This window comes from Anomaloglossus baeobatrachus (assembly GCF_048569485.1).
Source record: "Anomaloglossus baeobatrachus isolate aAnoBae1 chromosome 2 unlocalized genomic scaffold, aAnoBae1.hap1 SUPER_2_unloc_1, whole genome shotgun sequence".
NCBI lineage: Eukaryota > Metazoa > Chordata > Amphibia > Anura > Aromobatidae > Anomaloglossus > Anomaloglossus baeobatrachus.
The window spans coordinates 2,478,740-2,500,949 of NW_027441779.1; the positions used below are offsets into that span (position 1 = coordinate 2,478,740).

The following is a 22,210-nucleotide window of genomic DNA, read 5'->3' on the forward strand; positions in this document are numbered from 1 at the left end:
TGGGCACCCTTTTTTTTTTTTTTTTATTTATTGACTTGCCAAGCGTGTGTAATGTGTAGGGATGCGTTTTTACTATGTCATCTGCCATTCACCTCTGCTACATGGCCGCTAACAGCAGACATAGACAGCCATGTAGCAGAGCTGAATGGCAGATGACAGCAGACACAGAAAGAGCCGCACTGTCAGAATGAACTCGGGTGAACTTCACCCGACTTCATTGTCATGCCGCAGCTCTATCAGTGCCGCGTCCTGATTAGCGGTCACCCGTGAAGGACTCACCGGTGACCGCTAAACTCCTGAGTAACTGAATTGAGCAGCCCTCTCTCATATACTCACCGATCCACGTCGCGGCGCTGCACGCCATTCACACTGCTCTGGCGGCTTTTACTATTTTGAAAAAGCTGGCCGCTCATTAAACAATCTCGTATTCCCTGCTTTCCCCGCCCACCGGCGCCTATGATTGGTTGCAGTGAGACACGCCCTCACGCTGAGTGACAGGTGTCTCACTGCACCCAATCACAGCAGCCGGTGGGCGTGTCTATACTGTGCAGTGAAATAAATAATTAAATAATTTAAAAAAACGGCGTGCGGTCCCCCCAATTTCAACAATATCAGTCAGCAGCCGCCCAGAATTGCCACATACATTAGATGCGCCAGTTCTGGAACTGTACCCGGCTCTTCCCGATTTGCCCTGGTGCGTTGGCAAATCGGGGTAATAAGGAGTTAATGGCAGCCCATAGCTGCCACTAAATCCTAGATTAATCATGTCAGGCGTCTCCCCGAGATACCTTCCATGATTAATCTGTGACAGTAAATAAACACACACACACCCGAAAAAATCCTTTATTAGAAATAAAAAACACAAACATATACCCTCGTTCATCACTTTAATAAGCTCGAAAAAGCCGTCCATGTCCGGCGTAATCCAGGATGGTCCAGCGTCGCTTCCAGCTGTGCTGCATGAAGGTGACCGGAGCAGCAGAAGACACCGCCGCTCCTGACACCTCCATGCAGCAACTGAAGACAGCTGCGCGATCAGCTGAGCTGTCACTGAGGTTACCCGCTGTCACTGGATACAGCGGTGGCCGCGGGTAACCTTAGTGACAGCTCAGCTGATCGCGCTACTCACCTCAGTTGCTGCGTGGAGGTGACAGGAGCGGCGGTGTCTTCTGCAGCTCCGGTCACCTCCATGCAGCAGAGCTGTTAGCGACGCTGGACCATCCTGGATTCCGCCAGACATGGTGGGGTTTTTCGGGCTTATTAAAGTGGTGAACCAGGGTATATGTTTGTGTTTTTTATTTCTAATAAATGATTTTTTCAGGTGTGTGTGTTTATTTACTGTCACTTACAGATTAATCATGGAAGGTATCTCGGGGAGACGCCTGACATGATTAATCTAGGAGTTATTGGCAGCTATGGGCTGCCATTAACTCCTTATTACCCCGATTTGCCAACGTACCAGGGCAAATCGGGAAGAGCCAGGTACAGTCCCATAACTGTCGCATCTAATGTATGTGGCAATTCTGGGTGGCTCCTGGCTGATATTGTTAGTATGGGGGGCTCCCCATAACGTGGAGTTCCCCATCCTGAGAATACCAGCCTTCAGCCGTATGGCTTTATCTGGCTGGTTTTAAAATTGGGGGGGACCGCACGCCGTTTTTTTTTAATTATTTAATTATTTATTTCACTGCACAGTATAGACACGCCCACCGGCTGCTGTGATTGGGTGCAGTGAGACACCTGTCACTCAGCGTGGGGGCGTGTCTCACTGCAACCAATCATATGCGCCGGTGGGCGGGGAAAAGCAGGGAATACGAGATTGTTTAATGAGCGGCCGGCTTTTTCAAAATATTAAAAGCCACCGGAGCAGTGTGAATGCCGTGCAGCGCCGCGCCGGTGATCGGTGAGTATGAGAGAGGGGGTAAGAGGGATAGACTGACATGGACAGAGAGAGGGACAGAGATAGTGCCCGACTGACAAGAGATTAGTGAATGACAGACATTGTGAGGCGCTTCAGAACGCAGCTTTTCAGCTGCGCTCTGAAGCGGACCTTTTTTAAGCTGCGGTGCAGAGCGCACACCTGCGCACATAGCCTCCAACATCAAAATCGTATGAGGGATGTCACACGTTTCAATTAACTAAGTTCGTGCAACAAAACGTCCAATGTATGAGGAATAAACGACGTGTATGCGATCACCGTATTTGCGTTCAATCTTGATCGCACGTAGGTGTCACACGCAAATACGTCACGAACGATGCCGGATGTGCGTCACTTACAACTTGACCCCAACGACGGATTGTGAGATATATTGAAACGTGTAAAGCAGGCTTTAGAGCTGGAGATTGGACAATAGTCTGTTTGTTCAATTCGGGGGTAGATACAGGGGCAAGAAAGCTTCAAAGGCTACACTCGCCAGATGGGTTAAATCCTTAATCTCATCAGCCTATTCCGGGGCGGGGCGGGACCCTCCATCGTCCATTAGGGCTCATTCTACCCGGGCTATGCCGCTTCTTGGGCTACTAAGGCAGGGGCTACCTTAGAACAGGTCTGTGACGCAGCCACTTGGTCAGGGCCCATTACATTCTGTAAACATTACAAGCTGGATTTGTATGCTGACGAACGCTTGGCTTTTGGTAGAAAGGTGCTTCAGGCAGTCGACCCCCCCCCCCCCCCCGAGTCCGATTCCTTTGGTATTCTCCGGTGGTTCTGTCATGTAAGGAAGACCTGGAAAATAAGAATTAGACCTACCGGTAATGATGTTTCCAGGAGTCCGTCATGACTGCACCATTATTTCCCTCCCCTTATACATGCTTGTTTGTACTGGTTTGTGAATGCACGTTTTTGTTATTGTTTGTACAAATAAGTTGTACCCATCCTGAGGTAGTAATTGGAAAGTCACTGAGGAGGTTGGCGATGGGAGGGGCTTTAAACTCTTGCGTGATCCTGTCCCTACAGAGGATAGGGGAGCGTCCTCCGGTGGTGCTGTCATGACGGACTCCTGAAAACATCATTACCGGTAGGTCTAATTCTTATTTTTTTTTTTTCTTTTAAAATAAAAAAAAAAAAAAAAACAAAAAAAAAAACACAAGATGAAAGTGAGATTTTAGGTATTGCTCTGTTAGGGTGAGGAAGTAAAGGGTTAGGCTATGTGCGCACGTTGCGTACAAGCCCTGCAGAAATTTCTGCAGCGATCTGAAGAGCACATGTGCGCTTTAGATCGCTGCAGAAATGTCCGTAGTGAGCGTCGATTCCATGCGCTCTGCCTGCAGCTCCTGCCATAGACAGAGCAGGGGCTGCCGGCAAAGCGCAGGAAAGAAGTGACATGTCACTTCTTTTTGCGCAGCGCTTCGGCAGTAGCCGAAGCGCTGCGCTCTTAAACGCCACGTGCGCACGGCCCCTGCACAGTCTCCATAGACTGTGCAGGGGACGCAGGACGCATGCAGTTACGCTGCGCTACAAAGCGCAGCGTAACTGCATGTTTTTACGCAACGTGCGCACATAGCCTTACAGAATTTCCAGGCTCGTCCTTTTTTCTTGACTGTTGAGTAGAGGGCACATTCATTTTCATAAAGGAATATATTGCCATTCTGACATCGATTGTCAAAACAAGTAAACAAGTTTTGCCATAATGATGTATCTTGCAGTAAAGGATGCCACAAAAATGACCAACTAACAACTCTCAGCCGCCTATACAAAAATCACTCTTTATTTTTTTCTCATATTGACCTATACCCAACATAACCTTCCCGAACAAAAATATTCAATCTTTGCTGTACGTATATTACCTGCTGATATCCAGCACCTTTGGAGTTCCATAATCAACAAATTCCACAAGACAGGTGACCGGATCATAAGATTTAATGGCCTGGAGTTTCGCTCTATGCAACGCACCATCACCATAAAACGCAAGACATGGCATAGCTGAAAATGAAAGCAGAAATGTCAGCAATTAACATGAAAAACACATATAAGCCCTACAGACACTGACGGTTACATCTACTCCGAACCTGTTCTAAAATCTGTCAAGCTTGGCAACATGTAGAAGTCAGAGTTGATATCATGAAGGATGGATTTAAGAGGATCATTGTCTCCGCTGATATTCTTAATACAAATGAAAACCTGAGCAAAAATAAAAAAAAAAAAGAGAAAGTTCAGTGAAGTAATTGCTGAGCAGTAGAGAAGAGTGGACTCGCAAATAACTGGGTCTGGCGGCTCTCGGCTCTTTTGTTTTTTTTCTTTCTTTTTTAAAAATCTGGTTCCAGTCTCCATATAATTATATGGGGACTAGAATCCGGAAATTAAGTGTTGGTAGAAGGGATAGGAGCACGCACGCTGTACTTACGGAGGATCAGTCATTGCGGCACAGTGCTTGCAGGTCTCGCATTCACTTCTGGAGCCGATAACTCATTGAATATTCACTTCTTTTCTCGTCCACCGATGCGTGTAATTGGTTGCAGTCACCCTGAGTGGCAGCATGTCAGATGACTGCAACCAATCGCAGGCGCCAGTATTGTGGTACAAAAATAAATTAAAGGGTCCCCCCATATTATGATGCTCAGCACAGATGAAGCCCACGGCTACAGGCTGTAGCCTCCAGCCCTGTGTTCATCGTGGCTGTGTATCAAAATAAGAGAAACCTGATGCAGCCTTTTTTATTTACCATAAATAAATAACTTAAAAAATAAAATATTATAATATATATATATATATATATATATATATATATATATATATATATATATATATACACACACACACACACATATATACATATATATATATATATATATATATATATATACATACATACATATACATACGTGCGGTCCCTCCCAATTTTTGGTATCCTTGGGGCTAGTATTCTGAGATCCGAGAGGTCCATGCTTATTGGACAACCCTAAGCCTAAATAGCCTGCAGCCACCCAGGATTGTTCCATCCATTACTTGTGACAAGCCCGGTACTTTACCAAACTCTTCTCAATCGCCCTAGTGTGGTGGCAATCGGAGTAATAAGGAGTTAATGGCAGCCCACAGCTGTCTCTAAGTCCTGAATTTGTAATGGCAGGCGTCTATGAGACACCCCCCTCACTAATCTGTAAGTGAAAATAAACACCAAAAAAATAATTTAATTTGGAATAAAAGACAAAAAACACCCGCTTTCATCACATTAACAACCCCCAAAACACCCCTGCAGGTCTGACGTAATCCACATGAGGTCCCACGACGCTTCCACTACTGCTACATATGAACCTCACAAGGCGTGGTTTGGTTTTTTTTGGCAGGAGGAGAAGATTGGGTGCAGAAATATAGTGTAAAAATATCATCACCAAATATGCATCTCTTGCCCCCCCCCCAAAAAAAAACAACGTTTTTTTTTTTTTATCTGCCAGGAGGTACAAATTTGGTGCTGAAATCTGGTGCAGACTTTACAGCACCAAATTTGTACCTCCTAGCAGAAAACTGAATCAAAAGAGGCAAAAAAAACCCATACTTTTTTACCAGGAGGTGCAGATTGGGTGCAGAAATATGGTGCAAAATATTCAGCACCAAATCTACATCTTGGAAAAATTAAAAAAAATAAATAAATAAAAACCCCTGCGGTTTTCTGCCAGGAGATGCAGGTGTCACCTGAGGACTGAGGTCACGTTTACCTGCTGTCACAGGTGGAGGACCGTGAGAATCTCCAGCTGAAACTGCAAATAACCGGAGTGACGTCACCGCTGATTGAGAGAATTACTGAGCCGCACAGTCATGCTCAATGGCCACTCCCTGTGACTCAGATGTAGCAGAGCTGAATCGTCGTGGAATGACATGGCCCATTACATCGGACCTGCAGGGGTGATTTGGGGGTTAAAAATGTGGTAAAAGTGTTTTTTTGGTATTTTATTCCAAATAAAGGATTTGTTTGTGTTTGTATTTACTTTCACATACAGATTAGTGATGCGAATATCTCAGTCACCTGCCATTACTACTCCAGGATTTAGTGGCTGCTGTGGTCTGCCATTAACCACTCATCACCCTGATTGCCACCACACCAGGGCAATCGGCAAGAGCCGGGTAAAGCTCCGGGCTTGTCATATCTAATGTATGCGACAATTCCGGACACAACGGACACCAGACAGCCCGCCCCCATGGACAATTTACAAAATTTACATAGCAAAAGGTACAAGTTTATAAAGTATTTAATTTGGTTTAAAAGGGGCCACAAAAAGTACAGGAACCTTGCTAGAATGCAGCGCATGAGCTGCAGAGGGGGAAACTTTTAGGTTTAAAGCTAAATTTCTGATGACAGGTTCCCTTTAACTTCTTCGCGACACATGACGTACTGGGTACGTCATGAATCGTATGAGGTTAAGCCCCGTAGCCTGCCGTGGGCAGTCCGCGGCGATCCGCGCACAACTCAGCTGATTTCAACAGCTGAGATGTGTGCCTGCCAGGCGCGAATGGAATAACGTTCCACCAGCGCCTATTAACCCCTTACATCTCACTACCAAAATCTGACAGCAAGATGTATAAGCGTACACTGCAAGTATAACTTACCCACCCCCATCAGACGTCATGTGACGTAATCACGTGACTTCTGATGGTTGCCATGGTAGCACAGGGTCATGTGATGAGTCCTGCACAGGCAGAGGGCAGTGTGTGAGTAAAGCCACTTTTGGTGGATGGAGCTCCATCTGTGCACGTGCCGCTCCGGGAGTCCGCGCATACGCAGATGGAGCCCTAGGATGAGAGCTCCATCTGCGCATGCGCAGCTCGATACACCATCAATTGAACCAGGACCGCGCTGTAACACTCACCCGCCGCCGCTACTGCCACGCCTGCCGCCAATGATCCACCGCGCCTGCCAGCACAACCTCTGCCTCCTGTAACCCCGCTTCATCTCCACTGCTGCCCTCCAAGACAACACTGAGTATAAGACGGACCCCTTCTTATTTTTTTTACCTTTTTTATCTCTAAATTTGGGGTGTGTCTTATAATCCGGTGTGCCTTATAAAAGCGAAACAAACGGTATATACAGTACAGACCAAAAGTATGGACACACCTTTTCATTCAAAGAGTTTTCTTTATTTTCATGAGGCATCAAAACTATGAATTAACACATGTGGAATGAAATACTTAAAAAATTGTGAAACAACTAAAGAAGGGAATTTTGTTTACTTACCGTAAATTCCTTTTCTTCTGGCTCCAATTGGGAGACCCAGACAATTGGGTGTATAGCTTCTGCCTCCGGAGGCCACACAAAGTATTACACTTAAAAGTGTAAAGCCCCTCCCCTTCTGCCTATACACCCCCCGTGCATCACGGGCTCCTCAGTTTTGGTGCAAAAGCAGGAAGGAGGAAACTTATAAATTGGTCTAAAGTAAATTCAATCCGAAGGAAGTTCGGAAAACTGAAAACCATTCAACATGAACAACATGTGTACACAAAGAACAACAGCCCGAAGGGAACAGGGGCGGGTGCTGGGTCTCCCAATTGGAGCTAGAAGAAAAGGAATTTACGGTAAGTAAACAAAATTCCCTTCTTCTTTGTCGCTCCATTGGGAGACCCAGACAATTGGGACGTCCAAAAGCAGTCCCTGGGTGGGAAAAATAATACCTCGTAATAGAGCTGTAAAACGGCCCCTTCCTACAGGTGGGCAACCGCCGCCTGAAGGACTCGCCTACCTAGGCTGGCATCTGCCGAAGCATAGGTATGCACCTGATAGTGTTTCGTGAAAGTGTGCAGGCTCGACCAGGTAGCCGCCTGACACACCTGCTGAGCCGTAGCCTGGTGCCGCAAAGCCCAGGACGCACCCACGGCTCTGGTAGAATGGGCCTTCAGCCCTGAGGGAACCGGAAGCCCAGAAGAATGGTAGGCTTCGAGAATTGGTTCCTTGATCCACCGAGCCAGGGTTGATTTGGAAGCCTGTGACCCTTTACGCTGGCCAGCGACAAGGACAAAGAGTGCATCCGAGCGGCGCAGGGGCGCCGTACGAGAAATGTAGAGTCTGAGTGCTCTCACCAAATCTAACAAGTGCCAATCCTTTTCACATTGGTGAACTGGATGAGGACAAAAAGAGGGTAAGGAGATATCCTGATTGAGATGAAAGGGAGATACCACCTTAGGGAGAAATTCCGGAACTGGACGCAGAACCACCTTGTCCTGGTGAAACACCAGGAAAGGGGCTTTGCATGACAGCGCTGCTAGCTCAGACACTCTCCGAAGTGATGTGACTGCTACTAGGAAGACCACTTTCTGCAAAAGGCGTGAAAGAGAAATATCCTTCATTGGCTCGAAAGGTGGTTTCTGAAGAGTCATCAGCACCCTGTTCAGATCCCAGGGTTCTAACGGACGCTTGTAAGGAGGGACGATGTGACAAACCCCCTGCAGGAACGTGCGTACCTGTGGAAGTCTGGCTAGGCGCTTCTGAAAAAACACAGAGCGCTGAGACTTGTCCCTTAAGGGAGCCGAGCGACAAACCCTTTTCCAATCCGGATTGAAGGAAGGAAAGAAAAGTGGGCAAGGCAAATGGCCAGGGAGTAAAACCCTGATCAGAGCACCAGGATAAGAATATCCTCCACGTCCTGTGGTAGATCTTGGCGGACGTTGGTTTCCTAGCCTGTCTCATAGTGGCAATGACCTCCTGAGATAACCCTGAAGACGCTAGGATCCAGGACTCAAGAAAAACGGCCCTTGAGACAGCAAGTCTGGTCGGTCTGGTAGTGCCCATGGTTGGCCCACCGTGAGATGCCACAGATCCGGGTACCACGACCTCCTCGGCCAGTCTGGAGCGACGAGGATGGCGCGGCGGCAGTCGGACCTGATCTTGCGTAACACTCTGGGCAACAGTGCCAGAGGAGGAAACACATAAGGCAGTTGAAACTGCGACCAATCCTGAACTAATGCGTCTGCCGCCAGAGCTCTGTGATCTTGAGACCGTGCCATGAATGCCGGGACCTTGTTGTTGTGCCGGGACGCCATTAGGTCGACGTCCGGCATCCCCCAGCGGCAACAGATCTCTTGAAACACGTCCGGGTGAAGGGACCATTCCCCTGCGTCCATGCCCTGGCGACTGAGAAAGTCTGCTTCCCAGTTTTCTACGCCCGGGATGTGAACTGCGGATATGGTGGAGGCTGTGGCTTCCACCCACAGCAGAATCCGCCGAACTTCCTGGAAGGCTTGCCGACTGCGTGTTCCGCCTTGGTGGTTGATGTATGCCACCGCGGTGGAGTTGTCCGACTGAATTCGGATCTGCTTGCCTTCCAGCCATGGCTGGAACGCCTTTAGGGCAAGATACACTGCCCTTATCTCCAGAACATTGATCTGAAGGGAGGACTCTGGCTGAGTCCAGGTACCCTGAGCCCTGTGGTGGAGAAAGACCGCTCCCCACCCTGATAGACTCGCGTCCGTCGTGACCACCGCCCAGGATGGGGGTAGGAAGGATTTCCCCTTCGACAATGAAGTGGGAAGAAGCCACCACCGAAGGGAGGCTTTGGCTGCCTGAGAAAGGGAGACGTTCCTGTCGAGGGACGTCGACTTCCTGTCCCATTTGCGGAGAATGTCCCATTGAAGTGGACGCAGATGAAACTGCGCAAAAGGAACTGCCTCCATTGCTGCTACCATCTTCCCTAGGAAGTGCATGAGGCGCCTCAAGGGGTGTGACTGGCCTTGAAGGAGAGATTGCACCCCTGTCTGTAGTGAACGCTGTTTGTCCAGCGGAAGTTTCACTATCGCTGAGAGAGTATGAAACTCCATGCCGAGATATGTCAGTGATTGGGCCGGTGACAGATTTGACTTTGGGAAATTGATGATCCACCCGAATCTCTGGAGAGTCTCCAGAGCAATGTTCAGGCTGTGTTGGCATGCCACTCGAGAGGGTGCCTTGACAAGCAGATCGTCTAAGTAAGGGATCACCGAGTGTCCCTGAGAGTGTAGGACTGCTACTACTGTTGCCATGACCTTGGTGAAGACCCGTGGGGCTGTCGCCAGGCCGAAAGGCAGTGCCACGAACTGAAGGTGTTCGTCCCCTATGGCGAAACGCAGGAAGCGCTGATGCTCTGGTGCAATTGGTACGTTGAGATAAGCATCTTTGATGTCGATTGATGCTAGGAAATCTCCTTGGGACATTGAGGCGATGACGGAGCGGAGCGATTCCATCCGGAACCGCCTGGTTTTTAAGTGTTTGTTGAGCAGTTTTAGGTCCAGAACAGGACGGAAAGATCCGTCCTTTTTTGGCACCACAAACAAGTTGGAGTAGAAACCGTGACCCTGTTGCTGAAGAGGAACAGGGATCACCACTCCTTCTGCCTTCAGAGTGCTCACCGCCTGAAGAAGAGCATCGGTTCGCTCGGGGGGCGGAGATGTTCTGAAGAATCGAGTCGGAGGACGAGAGCTGAACTCTATCCTGTAACCGTGAGACAGAATGTCTCTCACCCAACGGTCTTGTACCTGTGGCAGCCAGGCGTCGCAAAAGCGGGAGAGCCTGCCACCGACCGAGGATGCGGTGTGAAGAGGCCGAAAGTCATGAGGAGGCCGCTTTGGGAGCGGTTCCTCCGGCGGTCTTTTTAGGACGTGACTTAGACCGCCATGAATCGGAGTCCCTCTGACCCTTCTGTGGCCTGTTGGACGAGGAGAATTGAGACCTGCCCGCGGGCCGAAAGGACCGAAACCTCGATTGTACCTTCCGTTGTTGAGGTCTGTTTGGTTTGGACTGGGGTAAGGATGAGTCCTTTCCCTTGGATTGTTTAATGATTTCATCCAATCGCCCACCAAACAGGCGGTCGCCAGAAAATGGCAAACCGGTTAAGAACTTTTTGGAAGCAGAGTCTGCCTTCCATTCACGTAGCCACATGGCCCTGCGGACTGCCACCGAATTGGCGGAAGCTACCGCCGTACGGCTCGCAGAGTCCAGGACAGCATTAATGGCGTAGGACGCAAACGCCGACGCCTGAGAGGTTAAGGACACCACCTGCGGAGCAGAGGCACGTGTGACTGCATTAATCTGCGAGTGACAAGCTGAGATAGCTTGGAGTGCCCATACGGCTGCGAATGCCGGAGCAAAGGACGCGCCGATAGCTTCATAGATGGATTTCAGGGGAAGAAAAAAGAGAGGGCGATCCGGCACAAATCCTCCTTAAGTTAAAATATTCAAGTCTTTATTTGGACATATTTAAAAAACACATCGTGAAGACCAAAAAATTCATTCAGATGATGTCAGTACAAATCATGAAGGCTTAACGCGTTTCGGACTAATATAAAAACAAAACAAGTCCTTAATCATAAGTGCTTCATGAAGCCAAAAGAGCTACTAAAATAGGCTAAGCATTTAGGGGGGGGGGGGGGGTATGCTAATAACTCTGGAAAAAACAGAGGAGGGGAAGGGGGGATAGGTGGATGTTCGGATGTTAATTAACTTCCCATGTTTAGAGCTGCGATTAAAATCCGGTAAATAAGGGTTAAAGATTAACCATATATTGTAAGGGTTGATATAGATATATATATATATATATAAACATAAAATTCCGAAGCTCGCTAAAGTGACACCCAATTTCCTTCTCACAGAGTTAAATTTAGCTCAAAGGATTAATATTTGCGGCTATAGAACTGATCTCAGCGAACAAAGGATATATATATACATACACATATATCCATCATGACTGGATGGTAAACAATATGTTAAGTGTCATAAGACCCGTCTCTAGTGCTCCTCAAAAAATCAAAGAAGCTCAGGCGATGTTATTCTTACTGATAGTAATCAAATTAATTAAGTTTTTTTAAAAGTGTTCGGCTACTCTGGGTAGGAGTGGGTGGAAGTAAATATCTCTGTTATAATTAATGTGAATAAAAGAAAAAAGGAAAAAAGAGAAAAGAGAGAAAGGAGAAAAAAGGAAGAAAAAGGGGGGGGGGGAGAAGAGGGAGAAGGAGGGGGAAGACGGCCCATTCGGAAAGTTGTTATGATTAATATTCGATGATATTTTATTCAGATATTTTATATTGTATAATGTACTTTTTATTTATTTATTTGATTGATCTCTAATTGAAAAATAAAAATAAATATAAAAAAGTGAAAAAATAAAAATAAAAAAGTGAAAAAAATTTATAGAAATAAATATGTATAAAGGTAAAAATAAATAAATATAATTTAATTTAATTATGTTGTTATTCCGTTGTTGTTCTTAAACCCGGTTTCATTATCTTATTATTTTCCCCTATGGCCTAGCTATGGATTGTATATATCGAAAAGTGGGTGAAACCCAATTAATTAGAGAACATTAGTAGCGATCACCTTATTTAATGTGGGATTAACATTTCCCAAATATCGGTGTCAGGACAAAATATGGGGCTAAAAAACAGAGCGGTATTTGGATACATTCTAATATATTAAATCCAGTATAAGCTGGAATGGAATGTGTTATTGTATCCAATAGTAAAATAAAACGCCTGTAATTAAATGATAAAGGGGTTCTTATGAATAAATTTATCTTTATAGATGGGATGGGGTGATAGTGGGGATAAAGGAAGACAAAATATATGCATATATATAAACACACACCTGTAAGGGGTGAGTGGAGATAAATAGAGATAAATAACGAATAAGTGAATGTAGAAAATTATTATCAATTAATTTGTTATCAACTCTCTCCTGACAACAGGTTCTATGTCATAGAAAATACAGATAAAAATGAAAATGAAAAAGTATATGATAGTAAAAAATATATGAAGGATGAATAAATGAGAAAGAGAAAATAATGGAAGAGTAGAAGTGAGTATATGTCGCAGCTATTAGGAAGCCTATGTAGTGTTACCTGCAACTGTGGTGTTTAATGTGATTAACCCCTGTTAAATCCTGGTGTATAATTAGAAGATGAAACGCAGATCCGAACGATAATTAAATCCATTCGGATATCTTGAATCTAACTTCAAGATCCATTTGGCTTCGGCTAATAGTAAGGCTTTAAACCAGTCGCCTCCCCGTGGAGGTCTTGGGATAAATTCTAAGCCTGTGATCCTCAGGGTGGAGAAGTCTGCGGCATGACACTCGATGTAGTGCCTGGTTAATCCTGATAGGGAGCGTTTCCTAACTAGTGTAGCGTAACTTAGTGAAGTTTTGTCTTGGGCAGTTATGGGGATGCGAGTATGCTCTGAAATTCTGGTTCTCAGCGCTCGAGAGGTGCAGCCGACGTAATTTTTACAACAGGAGATGCATGTACCAACATAAATTATATGTGTGGAGGAGCAATTAATGAAAGATTTAATTTCAAAACTCTCTCCATTTTTTCCTGAAAGAAATTTGTTGTTCAGCATAAATTTACAAAGATTGCACCTATTAGATCCGCATTTATAGGAGCCCTGTACGCTAAGCCAGTCCTTGCTCGATCTGCCAGATTTCTTAGGGGCATACCTGCTAGGGGCCACTATGTTCCCTATTGTGCAAGCCCTCCTGGCCACTATGTTAACCCCTGATTTGAGGATGTGATTTAAAGTGGTGTCCTGACATAGTAAGGGAACAAAGCGTAAAATGGCTTGTTTAATATGGGGGAAGTCTGAGCTATAAGGTGTAGAAAATGTTACACGTTCTTTACGTCTAGGGGGTGTGGGGCGATCCTCCAATAATGTGAGCCTGGTACGACTATCAGCAATAGAGGAAGCCCTCCTTAGGGTTTGTTCTGAATAACCCCTTCGACTAAGCCTTCCCTTAATGCAGGCTGCCTCTTTATGGTAGGTTTCTTCTGTGGAACATAAACGTTTGGCCCGTAAGAACTCACCCACGGGTAAATTTCTCAGAGTATGGGGGGTGTGGCAGCTAGTAGCATGAAGAGAGGAATTTCCACTGGTGGGTTTCCTATAAAGGGTAGATTTAATGGAACCTGATACTATATCTCCAGATAACATGACGTCCAAGAAGGGGGCAGTCTCTAAGTAAAGATTCATTTTGAATTTCAAATTAAGGGAATTGTCATCAAAGTAGGTGTTAATGGCTTTTCATGTTCTCCTGGGGGGTACTAGATTGATTTTTCTTACAGATTAATATCTGGTCGTCGATGTACCTGGCATACCAGACTATGCTGTTTATAAAGGGATTGCTGTCAATATAGATGTACTGTTCTTCCCAATATGCCATATAAATGTTCGCCAGAGCACAAGAGAAACTTGCTCCCATCGGACATCCTGCCATCTGGAGAAAATAGTCACCATTAAACTCAAAAAAATTATGCAGGTACATGCATCTCCTGTTGTAAAAGAAGGGAATTTTGTTACTTACCGTAAATTCCTTTTCTTCTAGCTCTTATTGGGAGACCCAGACGATTGGGTGTATAGCTACTGCCTCCGGAGGCCACACAAAGCATTACACTAAAAAGTGTAAGGCCCCTCCCCTTCTGGCTATACACCCCCAGTGGGATCACTGGCTCACCAGTTTTAGTGCAAAAGCAAGAAGGAGGAAAGCCAATAACTTGGTTAAACAAATTCACTCCGAGTAACATCGGAGAACTGAAAAACCGTTCAACATGAACAACATGTGTACCCGAAAAAACCCAAAAATCCCGAAGGACAACAGGGCGGGTGCTGGGTCTCCCAATAGGAGCTAGAAGAAAAGGAATTTACGGTAAGTAACAAAATTCCCTTCTTCTTCGGCGCTCCATTGGGAGACCCAGACGATTGGGACGTCCAAAAGCTGTCCCTGGGTGGGTAAAGAAATACCTTATGTTAGAGCTGCGAAGACAGCCCTCCCCTACGGGGAGGCAACTGCCGCCTGCAGGACTCTTCTACCTAGGCTGGCGTCCGCCGAAGCATAGGTATGCACCTGATAATGTTTGGTGAAAGTGTGCAGACTCGACCAGGTAGCTGCCTGGCACACCTGTTGAGCCGTAGCCTGGTGTCGCAATGCCCAGGACGCACCCACGGCTCTGGTAGAATGGGCCTTCAGCCCTGATGGAACCGGAAGCCCAGCAGAACGGTAGGCTTCAAGAATTGGTTCTTTGATCCATCGAGCCAGGGTGGCTTTGGAAGCCTGCGACCCTTTGCGCTTACCAGCGACAAGGACAAAGAGTGCATCGGAGCGGCGCAGGGGCGCCGTGCGGGAAATGTAGATTCTGAGTGCTCTCACCAGATCTAACAAATGTAAATTCTTCTCATACCGATGAACTGCATGAGGACAAAAAGAAGGCAAAGAGATATCCTGATTAAGATGAAAAGAGGATACCACCTTCGGGAGAAACTCCTGAATGGGGCGCAGCACTACCTTGTCCTGGTGGAAGACCAGAAAAGGAGCCTTGGATGACAGCGCTGCTAGCTCAGACACTCTCCGAAGAGATGTGATCGCTACCAGAAAAGCCACTTGCTGTGATAGTCTAGAAAGTGAAACCTCCCTCAGAGGCTCGAAGGGCGGCTTCTGGAGGGCAACTAGTACCCTGTTCAGATCCCATGGATCTAACGGCCGCTTGTACGGGGGGACAATATGACAAACCCCCTGCAGGAACGTGCGCACCTTAGGAAGCCGTGGTAGACGCTTTTGAAAAAAGACGGATAGCGCCGAGACTTGCCCTTTAAGGGAGCCGAGCGACAAACCTTTTTCTAACCCAGATTGCAGGAAAGAAAGAAAGGTAGGCAATGCAAAAGGCCAGGGAGACACTCCCTGAGCAGAGCACCAGGATAAGAATATCCTCCACGTTCTGTGGTAGATCTTAGCGGACGTGGGCTTCCCAGCCTGTCTCATGGTGGCAACGACCCCTTGGGATAATCCTGAAGACCCTAGGATCCAGGACTCAATGGCCACACAGTCAGGTTCAGGGCCGCAGAATTCCGATGGAAAAACGGCCCTTGGGACAGTAAGTCTGGTCGGTCTGGTAGTGCCGACGGTTGGCCGACCGTGAGATGCCACAGATCCGGATACCACGCCCTCCTTGGCCAGTCTGGGGCGACGAGTATGACGCGGCTGCAGTCGGATCTGATCTTGCGTAGCACTCTGGGCAAGAGTGCCAGAGGTGGAAACACATAAGGGAGCCGGAACTGCGACCAATCTTGCACTAAGGCGTCTGCCACCAGAGTTCTGTGATCGCGAGACCGTGCTATGAAGGTTGGGACCTTGTTGTTGTGCCTGGACGCCATTAGGTCGACGTCCGGCCTTCCCCAGCGGCTACAGATTTCCTGAAACACGTCCGGGTGAAGGGACCATTCCCCTGCGTCCATGCCCTGGCGGCTGAGGAAGTCTGCTTCCCAGTTTTCTACGCCGGGGATGTGAACTGCGGATACGGTGGAGGCCGTGGCTTCCACCCACGTCAGAATCCGCCGGACTTCCTGGAAGGCTTGCCGACTGCGTGTCCCTCCTTGGTGATTGATGTATGCCACCGCTGTGGAGTTGTCCGACTGAATTCGGATCTGCTTTCCTTCCAGCCACTGCTGGAAGGCTAGTAGGGCAAGATACACTGCTCTGATTTCCAGAACATGGATCTGAAGGGTGGACTCCTGCTGAGTCCACGTACCCTGAGCCCTGTGGTGGAGAAAAACTGCTCCCCACCCTGACAGACTCGCGTCTGTCGTGACTACCGCCCAAGACGGTGGTAGGAAGGATCTTCCCTGTGATAATGAGGTGGGAAGAAGCCACCATTGCAGAGAGTCCTTCTGTGAACAGGATACTTTCCTGTTCAGGGATGTTGACTTCCCGTCCCATAGGCGGAGAATGTCCCAATAAGAGGACGCAGGTGAAACTGCGCAAACGGAACCGCCTCCATTGCCGCCACCATCTTCCCGAGGAAGTGCATGAGGCGTCTTAAGGAGTGCGACTGACCTTGCCGGAGAGTCTGCACCCCAGTCTGTAGTGACCGCTGCTTGTCCAGCGGAAGCTTCACTAGCGCTGAGAGGGTATGAAACTCCATGCCAAGATACGTTAGTGATTGGGTCGGTGACAGGTTTGACTTTGAGAAGTCGATGAGCCACCCGAACGTCTGGAGAGTCTCCAGCGCAACATTCAGGCTGAGTTGGCATGCCTCTTGAGAGGGTGCCTTGACAAGTAGATCGTCCAAGTAAGGGATCACAGAGTGTCCCTGTGAGTGCAAGACTGCTACCACTGCCGCCATGACCTTGGTGAACACCCGTGGGGTTGTCGCCAGACCGAATGGCAGAGCTACGAACTGAAGATGGTCGTCTCCCATCACGAAACGTAGAAAACATTGGTGCTCTGTAGCAATCGGCACGTGGAGATAAGCATCTTTGATGTCTATTGATGCTAGGAAATATCCTTGAGACATTGAGGCAATGACGGAGCGGAGGGTTTCATCCGGAACCGCCTGGCCTCCACGTGCTTGTTGAGCAGTTTTAGGTCCAGAACGGAACGGAAAGAGCCATCCTTTTTTGGCACCACAACCAGATTGGAGGAAAACCGTGTCTTGTTCCTGAAGAGGAACAGGGATTACCACTCCTTCTGCCTGCAGAAGAGCATCGGCTCGGTGGGGAGGTGGGGACGTTCTGAAGAATCGAGTCGGAGGACGAGAACAGAACTCTGTCCTGTGCACGTGGGCACAATGTCCCTCACCCACCGGTCTGTGACCTGTGGCAGCTAAATGTCGCCAAAGGCGAGCGAGTCTGCCATCAACCGCGGATGCGGAGAGATGAGAGAGCTGAGAGTCATGAGGAGACCGCCTTGGTAGCGGTTCCTCCGGCTGCCTTCCTTGGGCGTGATTGAGCCCCCGGAAACTGAGCCCCTCTGAGGCTTTTCAGCTCTTTTGGACGAGGACAATTGGGACCTGCCCGAGCTTGGGAAGGACCGAAACCTCGACTGTCCTTCCAGGACAGCATTAATAGGGTAAGTCGCAATGCAGACATTGCGAGGTTACGGACGCCCCTGCGGCACAAATGTACATATGCTCAAGACCAGCTGTGCAAGAACAGCTGAAAAGCTTAGGGTGCCCATACGGCTGTAAATGCCGGAGCAACCGACACGCCGATAGCCTCATAGACAGATTTCAACCAGAGTCCATCTGTCTGGCATCTTTAAGTGAAGTCCCATCTCCACTGCAACTATAGCTCTAGCCGCAAGCCTGGAGATTGGAGAATCCACCTTTGGACCCTGGGTCCCGCGCTTGACCACGTCAGGGGGAAAAGGATAACGTGTATCCTTAATACGTTTGGAGAAAACGCTTCTCTGGTAAGCGTGGTGTTCCTGGACTGCTTCTCTGAAGTCAGCGTGGCCAGAAAAATACTCAATATACGTTTGAGCTACTGAAATGGGACTTCTCCTGCTGTGAAGCTGACTCCTCCGCTGGGGGAGCTGAGGGAGAAAGATCCAACATTCCATTGATGGACGCAATGGGATCATTCCTTATGGCGTCACCATCCGGTGTATCCGGATTGAGAGCGTTGTCAGGATCAAAGTCCTGATGAGCTACGTCTGCCTCATCATACAGAGAGCCTCCTGGGACCCCCCCCCCGGAGCACCGATTTTATTCCCAATGAGGGTGGCCAGGGATGATCCAGATTGCCCATGGCCTGTCCGGACTGCAAGTCTCTATCCCATTGCAACTCCATCCCTGTCCTTGGACAGGGTTGACAGGTGGTTCCTTTGGCCACGTCTAGTGGAGACCCCGGCTGACTAAGTGCTCCAGGGGAGCATTGCACACAATGGGGTTCAGTGCCGTGGAACAGTATCACATGCAGTAAAAACAGCATCGAAAGCCTGTGTTGCTTATATGCTGCTGCCGACTAGCCATCTAGGACATAGAGCCAAGAATGGCGACCGTACAATGCAATGTATAGCATACAAGCATAAAGTACAATGAACACTGCAGCACATGCAATACAAGCAGCATAGAAAGCCTGTGCCTTGGCACCCCTGCTTTTCTGCTGCTGTAGACTAGCCATCTAGGGGATACAGCCCAGAATATCGACCATACAGTGCAATGTATAGCATACAAGCATAGGTACAAATGAACACTGCAACCCCTGCAATACAAGCAGCATAGAAAAAACCTGTGCCTCAGCACCCCTGCTTTTCTGCTGCTGTAGTCTAGTCATTCTAGGCGAAAATAGCCCAGACTAGCGACCGTACAGTGCAGTGTATAGCATACAAGCATAAATACACATGAACACTTCAGTACATGCAATAGAAGCAGCATAGAAAGCCTGTGCCTTAGCACCCCTGCTTTCCTGCTGCTGATGTGTCGCCATCTAAGAGGGCATATAGCCAAAAATAGCGACCTATGCAGTGTAAGCATAAAAATACAAATGGACAACTGCGGTATTTAGTGGGGTCAGCACTTCAGGTGCCGCTTACCGCCCGCCTATAAGCGGGTGTGTGGTCGCCCTAGTCCTGTGCCTGGTTGCCCAGAGTCCGATCTCTCAGCTCGGACTGCAGGAATGGCTGCCGGCGTCCTTCTCCAGCTCGTGTGAGTAGGGGCGGGCCGTGGGCGTGCCCCCAAGTCAGAGCGGGAAACCGGCGTCCCACAGTGTCCAGTGAGAGGGCTGGAGCATGTAAATAAGGCTCCAGCCCTCGGCGCTGCTGATTGTACAGCGTCTCTCCCCTACCCTGATTGACAGGGTGGGGGCGGGAACGAAGCGGAGCTAGGCCGCAAAAGCCGGGGACTGGATTTATAAGCGCCGCCGCCGTAAAAGCGCGGTCGGCGCTAAGTCCCCGGCGCACTACAAGTCCCAGCCGCGCCGCCGCTCCCGGAGCGTCCGGCGCGGTAGTTCCCCATACATAAAGTCACTCAGCTAGGCTGCAGTGACTGTAACCCTTTACTGTCCCCGGCGCACTAGCACACCCAGCAAGTCTGGCGTGTGCTGTGCCTGTGTGTACGGGGACACAGAGTACCTGAATGGTGCAGGGCCATGTCCCTGAACGGTACCCAGCTCCGTATCCAACAGGTTCTATGGGTCTGTGGATGGAGCCCGGCCTCAGGGCTTTGGGGCCGGTAAGATCCCACTTCCTCAGAGCCCCTCAGGGGGATGTGGAAGGAAAACAGCATGTGGGCTCCAGCCGCCGTACCAGCAATAGGTACCTCAACCTTACAAACCGCAAGTGGGGTGAGAAGGGAGCATGCTGGGGGCCCTATATGGGCCCTCTTTTCTTCCATCCGATATAGTCAGCAGCTACTGCTGACTAAACAGTGAAGCTATGCGTGGATGTCTGACCTCCTTCGCACAAAGCAGAAAACTGGTGAGCCAGTGATCCCACTGGGGGTGTATAGCCAGAAGGGGAGGGGCCTTACACTTTTTAGTGTAATGCTTTGTGTGGCCTCCGGAGGCAGTAGCTATACACCCAATCGTCTGGGTCTCCCAATGGAGCGCCGAAGAAATTACGTCGGCTGCACCTCTCGAGCGCTGAGAACCAGAATTTCAGAGCATACTCGCATCCCCATAACTGCCCAAGACAAAACTTCACTAAGTTACGCTACACTAGTTAGGAAACGCTCCCTATCAGGATTAACCAGGCACTACATCGAGTGTCATGCCGCAGACTTCTCCACCCTGAGGATCACAGGCTTAGAATTTATCCCAAGACCTCCACGGGGAGGCGACTGGTTTAAAGCCTTACTATTAGCCGAAGCCAAATGGATCTTGAAGTTAGATTCAAGATATCCGAATGGATTTAATTATCGTTCGGATCTGCGTTTCATCTTCTAATTATACACCAGGATTTAACAGGGGTTAATCACATTAAACACCACAGTTGCAGGTAACACTACATAGGCTTCCTAATAGCTGCGACATATACTCACTTCTACTCTTCCATTATTTTCTCTTTCTCATTTATTCATCCTTCATATATTTTTTACTATCATATACTTTTTCATTTTCATTTTTATCTGTATTTTCTATGACATAGAACCTGTTGTCAGGAGAGAGTTGATAACAAATTAATTGATAATAATTTTCTACATTCACTTATTCGTTATTTATCTCTATTTATCTCCACTCACCCCTTACAGGTGTGTGTTTATATATATGCATATATTTTGTCTTCCTTTATCCCCACTATCACCCCATCCCATCTATAAAGATAAATTTATTCATAAGAACCCCTTTATCATTTAATTACAGGCGTTTTATTTTACTATTGGATACAATAACACATTCCATTCCAGCTTATACTGGATTTAATATATTAGAATGTATCCAAATACCGCTCTGTTTTTTAGCCCCATATTTTGTCCTGACACCGATATTTGGGAAATGTTAATCCCACATTAAATAAGGTGATCGCTACTAATGTTCTCTAATTAATTGGGTTTCACCCACTTTTCGATATATACAATCCATAGCTAGGCCATAGGGGAAAATAATAAGATAATGAAACCGGGTTTAAGAACAACAACAGAATAACAACATAATTAAATTAAATTATATTTATCTATTTTTACCTTTATACATATTTATTTATATAATTTTTTTTCACTTTTTTATTTTTATTTTTTCACTTTTTTATATTTATTTTTACTTTTCAATTAGAGATCAATCAAATAAATAAATAAAAAGTACATTATACAATATAAAATATCTGAATAAAATATCATCGAATATTAATCATAACAACTTTCCGAATGGGCCGTCTTCCCCCTCCTTCTCCCTCTTCTCCCCCCCCCCTTTTTCTTCCTTTTTTCTCCTTTCTCTCTTTTCTCTTTTTTCCTTTTTTCTTTTATTCACATTAATTATAACAGAGATATTTACTTCCACCCACTCCTACCCAGAGTAGCCGAACACTTTTAAAAAAACTTAATTAATTTGATTACTATCAGTAAGAATAACATCGCCTGAGCTTCTTTGATTTCTTGAGGAGCACTAGAGACGGGTCTTATGACACTTAACATATTGTTTACCATCCAGTCATGATGGATATATGTGTATGTATATATATATCCTTTGTTCGCTGAGATCAGTTCTATAGCCGCAAATATTAATCCTTTGAGCTAAATTTAACTCTGTGAGAAGGAAATTGGGTGTCACTTTAGCGAGCTTCGGAATTTTATGTTTATATATATATATATATATCTATATCAACCCTTACAATATATGGTTAATCTTTAACCCTTATTTACCGGATTTTAATCGCAGCTCTAAACATGGGAAGTTAATTAACATCCGAACATCCACCTGTCCCCCCTTCCCCTCCTCTGTTTTTTCCAGAGTTATTAGCATACCCTCCCCCCTCCCCCCCCCACCCTCCCCACCTAAATGCTTAGCCTATTTTAGTAGCTCTTTTGGCTTCATGAAGCACTTATGATTAAGGACTTGTTT

At 47.2% G+C, this 22,210-nt stretch overlaps 1 protein-coding gene across 1 annotated transcript in view; it reads right to left on the bottom strand.

Moving 5' to 3' along the window:
• RNF17 (ring finger protein 17) overlaps nucleotides 1-22,210 on the bottom strand; it is a 733,334-nt gene that overhangs the window by 35,201 nt on the left and 675,923 nt on the right. The window contains exons 34-35 of the mRNA XM_075331310.1: nucleotides 4,009-4,120; nucleotides 3,787-3,922 (exon numbers count right to left, since the gene is read on the bottom strand). Of these exons, the coding sequence (XP_075187425.1) occupies nucleotides 3,787-3,922; nucleotides 4,009-4,120 (248 nt within the window). The remainder of the gene's footprint in view (nucleotides 1-3,786; nucleotides 3,923-4,008; nucleotides 4,121-22,210) is intronic.